At 23.6% G+C, this 9,388-nt stretch overlaps 3 protein-coding genes across 9 annotated transcripts in view; 2 read left to right on the forward strand and 1 right to left on the reverse strand.

Moving 5' to 3' along the window:
• The first annotated feature begins 241 nt into the window (after nucleotides 1-241).
• Nucleotides 242-3,744, forward strand: LOC102677784 (eukaryotic translation initiation factor 3 subunit B). The gene is made up of 11 exons (XM_006611478.2): nucleotides 242-438; nucleotides 659-854; nucleotides 935-1,247; nucleotides 1,408-1,764; nucleotides 1,853-1,995; nucleotides 2,066-2,201; nucleotides 2,273-2,468; nucleotides 2,566-2,746; nucleotides 2,827-3,067; nucleotides 3,133-3,241; nucleotides 3,317-3,744. The coding sequence occupies exons 1-11, from the start codon at nucleotides 303-305 to the stop codon at nucleotides 3,415-3,417; spliced, it is 2,109 nt and encodes a 702-aa protein (XP_006611541.1). The 5' UTR covers nucleotides 242-302; the 3' UTR covers nucleotides 3,418-3,744.
• Nucleotides 3,732-6,592, reverse strand: LOC102677654 (CDP-diacylglycerol--glycerol-3-phosphate 3-phosphatidyltransferase, mitochondrial). The gene is made up of 8 exons (XM_006611477.2): nucleotides 6,439-6,592; nucleotides 5,816-6,011; nucleotides 5,625-5,747; nucleotides 5,279-5,556; nucleotides 4,921-5,189; nucleotides 4,606-4,842; nucleotides 4,310-4,519; nucleotides 3,732-4,240 (listed from the first exon to the last, which is right to left on the reverse strand). Exons 1-8 carry the CDS (start codon nucleotides 6,468-6,470, stop codon nucleotides 4,038-4,040), a joined length of 1,548 nt encoding a protein of 515 aa, XP_006611540.1. The 5' UTR covers nucleotides 6,471-6,592; the 3' UTR covers nucleotides 3,732-4,037.
• An 886-nt stretch (nucleotides 6,593-7,478) lies between these two features.
• Nucleotides 7,479-9,388, forward strand: part of LOC102677916 (endophilin-B1) — a 5,698-nt gene continuing 3,788 nt past the window's right edge. For 4 of the 7 annotated variants that reach the window (XM_006611479.2, XM_031508515.1, XM_031508514.1 and 1 more), the window contains exons 1-6: nucleotides 7,479-7,651; nucleotides 8,382-8,523; nucleotides 8,581-8,709; nucleotides 8,802-8,964; nucleotides 9,066-9,129; nucleotides 9,218-9,253. In XM_006611479.2, coding sequence (XP_006611542.1) covers nucleotides 7,589-7,651; nucleotides 8,382-8,523; nucleotides 8,581-8,709; nucleotides 8,802-8,964; nucleotides 9,066-9,129; nucleotides 9,218-9,253 — 597 coding nt within the window. In that variant the 5' untranslated portion in view covers nucleotides 7,479-7,588. The remainder of the gene's footprint in view (nucleotides 7,652-8,381; nucleotides 8,524-8,580; nucleotides 8,710-8,801; nucleotides 8,965-9,065; nucleotides 9,130-9,217; nucleotides 9,254-9,388) is intronic. The other 3 variants (XM_006611480.2, XM_031508516.1, XM_006611482.2) reach the window with 1 other exon arrangement.

Here is a 9,388-nt window from a genome sequence, read left to right on the forward strand (position 1 = left end):
TAATAATTTAATAGATATTTTATTATTAAATTATATAATTAATCATCACATGTTAATCTAATTAATTTTTTTTTTATATGTGCAAAAATTTTTATAAAATATATATATTTTTATAAAATTTTTATAAAATTATTATTTATAATGAATACAATAGTTATGAAAATAGAAAAAAAATTGGTTAATTTCATTTATTAAGAAATGGGTATATGTTTGACTTCCACTTTTCAAAAGTTGCATTCAATGCAGAAAGGCAACATGCTGCCATTTTCATTTGATTCTCTATAAGTTCAGAGGTTTCCAAGATGGCGAAGAAAATGTTAGCAGATAAAACACCTCAAAATGAGGATAATATTAAAAATAATGATGATACATTTAACGAAGATGAAGAACCAAATTTTAGTGATCCTGAAGGATTTGTTGACGATATTACTGATGAAGGTAAATAAAATTTTTCTTCAATGACAAACAATTAAAGCTATGCTATGATGTCTGAAAGCATGGCTACGTATAATCGCAAATGTGGCATGCATACCTAACCTAAAAAACCATGAGTGTTTTGTATTTTTCATTAAATATTGTTTTATAATTTATATTAAATATAAATTTTTTTAACATTTTAATATAATACTTATATACTTTTATTTATATATTTTTTCAGAATTACTTGGAGATATCTTGAAACAAAAACCCTCAGAGACAGATGGAGTAGAATCAGTAATTGTCATTGATGGAGTTCCCCAGGTTGAACCAGAAAGATTGGAAAAACTTCAATCTGTTATTAGCAAAGTGTTGGGAAAGTTTGGAACAATAGTAAATCAATATTATCCCAAAAATGAAAATGGTTTTACGAAAGGGTACATATACTAATGATCCATGATGATATTCTTATATTTCAAAAATTTAATTTATAAATATGTAATTTATTTCATTTCAGATACATATTTCTAGAATATAACAATCCTCTCAATGCCTTAGCAGCTGCGCAATCTGTAAATAATTATAAAATTGACAAGCAACATACATTTAAAGTAAATTTATTTACTGATTTCAAGAAATTTGAAGAAATTCCAGATGAATGGGAACCTCCAAAACCACAAGAATTTAAAGCAGCAGCTGATCTTCATTATTATCTTTTAGAACCAGATGCTTATGATCAATTTTGTGTGCTTTGTGGTAATGGTCCTTCTGTTACTGTTCAAGTCTGGCAAAATTCTGCTCCTGAACCAACATTACTTGAAGAACGTTCTGTAAGTTATTTATATATATATTTTATTTAATATTTTATTTAATATATTTTATTTAATATTTATATATATATATACAGTTATATATTTTATTTAATTTTATTTAATATATCAATTTTAATCAATAATTTATTAATATAAAATTTACGTATTTTTTACATAGCGCTGGACAGAGACATATGTTAAATGGTCTCCATTAGGAACATATTTAGCAACATTCCATAAACTGGGTGTTGCATTATGGGGTGGCCCTCAATTTTTGCAACAAGCTAGATTCAGCCAAAAAGGTGTTGAATGTATTGATTTCTCTCCTGGCGAGCGTTATTTAGTAACATATACTCCAAGAACTGATCTTGGTTCTGAACAGAAACGTCTTGTAATTTGGGACATTCTTACTGGTCAAGAAAAACGTGCGTTTTTCGCAGATGGTTCTTCAGTATGGCCTATTTTCCGCTGGTCACATGATGATAAATATCTTGCTCGTATGGGAGAAGATATTTTGAGTGTTTATGAAACACCTGTATGTATTTTTTCTTAATATTATGATTTAATTATTTGATAAATATTATTGAATTTGTTGTCTTTGATGAATTTCATAAATATTACAGTCATTTGGATTATTAGACAAGAAAAGTATAAAAATTCCTGGTATCAGAGATTTTAGTTGGTCTCCCACAGATAATGTTCTTGCTTACTGGGTACCAGAAGATAAAGATGTTCCAGCAAGAGTTACTCTTCTTGAAATTCCAAAGTAATAATTCTTAAGATTACTATAATCCATATTTCATAAATTATATAAATAACTAAATATATATTTCTAGTCGTAATGAAATTCGCAACAAAAATTTGTTTAATGTGGCTGATTGTAAAATTTATTGGCAAAAATCAGGGGATTATCTTTGTGTAAAGGTCGATCGTTTCGCCAAACGCAAAGAGAAGACAGAACAGAAATACACGGTATTTATAAAAATATTAAAATTATATCTTAAGATGTACAATTTGATGAAAATTTATATATTTATCGACAGGGTATGTCATATAATTTTGAAATTTTTCATATGAGAGAAAAACAAATACCTGTCGATAGTGTAGAAATAAAAGAACCAATTCATGCATTTGCTTGGGAACCTGTGGGAAGCAAATTTGCTATTATTCATGGAGAAATTCCAAGTGTTAACGTTAGTTTTTACGAAGTACGATATGGTCATCAACCAGCTCTTCTCAGTAAGTTTTTTTTATAATAATTATTTCTTGAATCAATCAATATTTATCAATATTTTATTATAGTATTATATATATAAATATTTATTCTATTCAATAGAAAAATTGGAAAAAAAGGCTTGTAATCATTTATTTTGGTCGCCATCTGGTCAATTTATTGTTCTTGCTGGATTAACAACCATGGCAGGAGCTTTAGAATTCATTGATACTAATGATTTTACTATCATGAATTCAACTGATCATTATCAAACTTCAGATGTAGAATGGGATCCTACTGGACGGTAAATATTTATTTTAATATTTATGTTTAAAGTCTTTAATTATGATATTGTATGTATTTTAAGTATGCATTTCTTTATAGATACGTGGTAACAGCTGTTTCCAGTTGGAAAACTAGTGTGGATAATGGATATTGGATATGGACGTTCCAAGGACGTATATTAAAAAGAGTTAATCTTAATCAATTTAATCAGCTCTTATGGAGACCAAGACCACCAACATTATTAACATCAGAACAAATTAAAGAAATTAAGAAAAATTTGAAGAAGTACTCTGCGCAATTCGAAAGTAAAGATCGTATGCGATTAACTCGTGCTTCAAAGGTAGTTATATCATATTAATATATATTTATTATAAATTGTGCATTTACTATAAAATTATTTTTTAGGAATTAATTGAGAAACGCTGTGCAGCGATGAAAGCATTCGAAGAATATCGTTCAAAACGCATACAAGAATGGAATAATCAAAAGAAGAGACGTTTAGAATTACGTAATGGTTTGTAGAATAAATATTTTTTCTAAATTTAAAAGTATTTTACTTTTTTTTTTACATCGTTTGATTCTTTTTCAGGTATTGATACAGACGAATTAGATTCTGATTCCAAAAATGTAGAAGAAGAAGTAATAGAATTTTTCGTCAAGGAAGAAACATTTATCATCGACGAGAAATAAAACTTTGTGAAAGAAGGTTTTATCTCTGCCATTTTTGGAAATCTCTAGTGCAAAACCAATACAGTCATTTGTGAAAAGTGATATCAGAAGTAATTATCTTCCAGAGTCACATAAAATTGTGACTCTCCATAGTGAACTAAAATGACTATTTTAAGTGGTTATGAACAGTTTCTCTTATACTATTTCTGCATCTCAATTGGAATTGCTTCCACCTTTCCGACGTTGCGTATGAAACGTCGTAAACATAATACCATAAAGTTTTATCACGTTCCATACAGGATAGTATGTCATTCAACAAATAATTATTATCAGTATAAATATATACAATGTACTTTATTTATCAAACCCATATGGCATAATCTATTTAGTTTTATATATTTATAAATAGAAAAAATTAAATTTTTTTATTTATATCTTTTTACTAATTTTAAATGTGCTGTAAATGGTAAATGAACAAATTGTAAATTAATAATCTAAATCGTTATTCTTTTTTATAATTTTTATTTCATAAAGAAATTGGAAAATAATTAGCATGAATAAATATTCATATATAGATTTTATGACTTAGATTACAATAATCATTCCATGAATATAATATTAAAGAATAGATAAATATAAAATTAAAAATAGTATCGAAATAGAGCAACAATAGCACATACCCAAGTCGGAGGAATTCTTTCTTGTTCAAAAAATGTTTTATTCGTTACACGTGTCGCACATGAAAATAAGCGTTCATGCTCTTTTTGTAGTTCATGTTGTAAATTTTTATTTTTAGTTAAAATAGCAATTTGAGTTTCTAAATCTTTGTTAACTGATCTATAACCTAAAATCAATATTTTTTTTTTTTCATTTTTATTTTAAAATTAATTTGTCTTAAAATTTTAGATTTTACCAAAATTAGGAGATCCAATAAGAGTAAGACAGGGTTTTTCTTGATTTGGTAAGAAATACCAAAGTCCTTTGGCATGATAAGTCCACCCTGGTCTAATAAATTCCCATAAAGTTATTCTATTTTGTTGTCCTAATTTATTGCAATTTTTAATAAATGATTCCTCTAATTTCGTGTATGCTGCTGGGATACAACCAGCAATACCCTTTGCAGCTGTATGAATGTAACATATTATATTAACTATATTAATTAAAAAATTAAATAATTTTCATTTGTTTATTTTTAAAATATAAACTTACAGAAGAAACCATTAGTAGATGGATGTGCTGTTAAAAGATGACATGTTGCTTGGCAGTATTTAAGTAATGCTTCACTATATTCTGAAGTTAAATTGAAATAACCAGTTGCTAATTTGAGAATTGAGCCTGGTGGAGCTGTCTGTAGAAGTTTTAATGTTATTTGACTATCGTGATAAATATTTAATTGGCCCATTTGTATTAAAGGAAAAACCCAAGTATCTATATCTAAATTTTTTTCTACGAAAACAATTTATTTTAATTATATTTTAATTTGAATGTTTTTTTATAAATATATACATAGTTAAATATATATACCTGTTTTTTCAAGATCAAAAGATTCTTCAAATTGCTTCTGAAACAAAATTCTTATACTATATGCTGCTTCTTCTATAAATGTGATAGGATCTTTAAGAGGATCAATTTTCATAGAATTTAATATTGTACTTCCATCTGATTGAAGCACAAAACTAAATTCTCCTACTTTTTGAACTAACTCGTCATAAAAATCACAAAGTTCTTTACAATTCTCAATTAGAAAATAACGATCTTGTCTATTTGTAAAATAATCATTGCTAAGATTAGCACTAAAAAATAAAATTATTATTATTTAAATATTATAAATTTTTTATTTAATAATTAAATTTAAAATAATTTTAAATAATTAAATTATTACCCACTAATTATTATATCATTATCTATCATATACAATTTCATATGCTGTAATCCTATTAATTCATTAAAGCGATCTGGAATAATCATTTTTAAGAATCCACGAAGTTTAGGAGTATGATATAAAAAAATTTGACAACTATGACTATATTTTCCATTAAGTAATGGTTTCAACATTTTACGAGAATTTAATTTACCTCTGGATCCTCTCATAAAATCTAATAAAATTTTAACTTCAACATTACCATTGCTTGAAATTAAAGCTTCATTAATAGCATTTACCTATATATAAAAAAAATTATTTATCATATTAAATCTTTAGTTATTTTTAGATTTTGAAATAAACTTACTAAATTAGATTCTAATTTTCCTGTGCCTAAATATAATGATGCAAATGTTATTCTTTTTCTTGCATTTTTACATTTTTGTACAAGAACAGAATAAAATACATTTGGTTCATGAATTATTTTGATCTGAAATAAATAATTTTTATTATATATTTTATGAATTCCTTTTAAATTAAATACATTTATATATTTACCTCCGATCCTCTTAAGGCAAAACAAGGTGTATTTTTATGTAACCATGTTAATGTATGCAATTCAGAGTTTATTGTTTCAAATTCTAAATCTTTTTCTTCAGTTGTCATAGTAATTGAGGTAATATTTTTTATTATAGATGAACAAGAAAACTTTAACTCTATTTGATTTGATATTAATAGTTTCTTTGTATGAAACCTAAAATTCATTAAAAATATTAACTTTTATTAAGAGCTATTAATAATAATCATAAAATTTATAATACAAAATATAAAAATATAGCAAATGAAATATTACATAACATAATAAAATCATTAAAAATGCATTAATTTCATTCATAAAATCAATCAATTGATCTGATAAAATTTTCATAAAAATTAACAGAAAATAATATAATTAACGTATTATAAAATAATCGTTATTAAATTTATTTGTCAAAATAATTTTCTTTTAGAATTTTTTTTATTATCAAATAAAAACTTGTCAAGTCCATAAGATATGTCATAACATGTGTTAATTCTTATGTCAAATTAACATATATAGGTTAAGCTATTATTGTTTGCTTTAAAAAGAATGAAATTTAATAAGACATCCATATTGCTTGAATCTTTTCAATTCTACTCACCACTTTACAGTTTTAGGAATTAAATTATGCATGAGTAAATTCTTAAATAATAAATCATTAATAAATAAACTTCAAATTGCAAATAATTCTTCCCTCTTAACTAGAAATTGCAACATGCGCAATCTTCTGGACTTTTATCGAATTATATGTATAAAAATATTTGCACGTTTTTTTTTTAATTTAGATTTAAATACAAACATTATTATGATAAATTATAATATATCAATAATTCAATCAATTAATTCCATTAATATATTAAATATTCATAATAAGATTTAATAAAATCTCTTTACAATATAAACATAAAAGATTTATATTACGTCAATATTTTCTAATAATTTGAATTTTAATAAAATATTAAATTTGTTAAATAATTCATTTTTTTAAATTTCATTTTATATATTTTATATTTTTTTATATTTTTAAAAATATAAAATATTTTTATAATTATAATTGTTATGTTAGTTAAAGTATTTTTATAGAACTTATAATAAATTATTAATATATTTAATTCATATAAATTTTAATTCAAATAAAATTAAAAATTCTATTTTTAATATTATCTATATCATGCAACTTATTTAATAATGATTTATATATTTTCAATCACTAGATTGTGAATTCTTATACAAATATTTTATCATATTACATACATATATATTTCTTTTGAAGATGAATGATTGTTGATCGTAAATCACAAAGAGAATAAAAACACACTTTTTTTTGAGATCGCTATTTGAAATATGAAATCCTATAAAACGTAATATTTTTTCTGTGATAATACCTACAAATGCGTGATCTAATGAAAAAGAGATGGAGCTACTTATGTGTTCTATTATGAATACAAAAAAATTTTTCAGCTATTGCGTAATTCAGCATTCGCATTCATAATAGAATATATAAGTGACTCCATCTTTCTTTTATTAAATGTATTTGTAGATAATATTATTTTAACGAAAAATGTGCAGTGGATAGCGACCTGTCAACTATCGAAAAGTCACGTGATTACCCCTCTTAAATACTATATATATATTCTTATATAAATTGCAAAGGAAGCGCCTCTTCACGGAGATACTTGGAATTAGTGATCGATAGAAAATAAAGTGTCAGAGGTGATCGTGGAGGATTCACATCGAAATAGATATAAAAAATGGATTTAAATGTTAAAAAATTAGTAAAAGATGCTGGTGCTGCACTTAGTAGGGTTGTGCAGGTAAGATGTACTTGATATAATAATTGAACAGATTTTTGTTGATAAAAGAGTATATTAATTAAAGTACTTGTAACTGAACGCTGTCACTTCTGACATTTTATATCTTTTTCAGCGAGAAAAACATTTAAATAAAATAAGCATCACTTGACACTTATTATTTTATTTATATTCTATGAAATAATTAACTTTTATTTGCAAAATATTGTATATTTATTTGTTATTTTTTATCTATATATTAAAATTAATTTTTGAAATATAAGGTTAGTAAATATATCATTTTAATGATTGTTTGTGTTCTATATTTTTTATAGAATTTTATTTCCTTACTTTTTATATTTATTATAGAATTACTTAATTTTAAATAATTTCAGAGAATACAATATATGCATATTAATTAATTAATCATTTAATGACTCAGAATATATCAAATAAATGTAGATGACTAAGTAAAACTGTTATCTATTTTAAAATTAATATCATCATAATTTAATAAACAAATATATTTTAAGAAAAATATTATAAAATATTATAAAAAATTGATATATGACAATATAAAACATTAATTATAATATATATAACATAAAATAATATATATATATATATATATATATATACATAAAAAATTATAAATTATTATTATAATNATATTTTTTATTATAATTTATTATAATAATTTAATAATAAATTATAATAATAAACCATCATATAATTTTTAAAATCTTTTTTTTAGTTAACAGAAGAAACATTAGGAACATCTGAAAAAACTGAATTAGATGCACATTTAGAACATCTTGCAGATAGAGCAAATGCAACTAAAACATGGACTGAAAAAATTCTTAGGAATATGGAAGCAGTACTTACTCCAAATCCAGGTAATATAAAAAAATTATATGATAAATTATATTTTGCATATAATAAATTTGTTATAGGCAATAGAATTGAAGATTTTTTTTATGAAAAGATTGATAAGAAGAAACCTAACAGATTGAGTAATCTAGAATATGTAGGCATGGATATGATAGAAGCAGGAAACAATTTTGGTCCAGGAAATGCTTATGGTTTGCATAAATATTAATTTTATTTTTTGATTATTTTGTAATTTTATTTTTTCTTTATTTTATTGTAAATATTATAAAAATTGTTATTTTAGGTAGTGCATTAAATAAAGTTGGACAATGTCAACAAAAGTTAGGACAAATTGAAAGAAGTTTCATTAAAGATGCAGCAATTTGTTATATACAACCTTTAAGAAAATTTTTAGAAAGTGAAATGAAAACTGTTACTAAAGAAATGTCAATATTGGAAAATAAGCGGTATATATTTTATTTTTTCTGCATATTTAAATGTTCAGTATTAATTAATTAAATTATTATTTATAATATTTATAATAAATATAATTTATTATTATTTTTAGATTAGATTTAGATGCATGTAAAAATCGAGTAAGAAAAGCAAGAAGTATGTTGGGTCAACAGAGTGTAAGTTTTATCATTTGTTATTTTAAAAATTATATATGTTATATATGTTTACAATGTGTTTTGTCCTATATATTGCTGCATATCATAGGAGTCTGGGGTATCTCCTGAAGTATTACTTGATCAGGTATTAAAGGAGTTGATACCTTCAGTGATTTAAAATTTATAATAAAACCTGAACTTTCTTGAATATATTTGATATTGTTATGATGAAACTTTTAAAATCTATATATATATATATATATATATATATATATATATT

The sequence above is a fragment of the Apis dorsata genome, unplaced genomic scaffold, assembly GCF_000469605.1.
Source record: "Apis dorsata unplaced genomic scaffold, Apis dorsata 1.3 scaffold_88, whole genome shotgun sequence".
Taxonomy (NCBI): Eukaryota; Metazoa; Arthropoda; class Insecta; order Hymenoptera; family Apidae; genus Apis; species Apis dorsata.

Bases quoted from the DNA above. Each gene is read 5' to 3' on its own strand.
- LOC102677784 (XM_006611478.2), top strand. From the start codon at position 303: ATGGCGAAGAAAATGTTAGCAGATAAAACACCTCAAAATGAGGATAAT. The intron at 439-658 runs GTAAATAAAATT...ATATTTTTTCAG, and splicing joins TGACGATATTACTGATGAAG to AATTACTTGGAGATATCTTG. The intron at 855-934 runs GTACATATACTA...ATTTCATTTCAG, and splicing joins GAAAATGGTTTTACGAAAGG to ATACATATTTCTAGAATATA.
- LOC102677654 (XM_006611477.2), bottom strand. From the start codon at position 6,470: ATGCATAATTTAATTCCTAAAACTGTAAAGTG. The intron at 4,520-4,605 runs GTAAGTTTATAT...ACATTCATACAG, and splicing joins ATCTACTAATGGTTTCTTCT to CTGCAAAGGGTATTGCTGGT. The intron at 4,241-4,309 runs GTAAAATCTAAA...TATTGATTTTAG, and splicing joins TATTGGATCTCCTAATTTTG to GTTATAGATCAGTTAACAAA.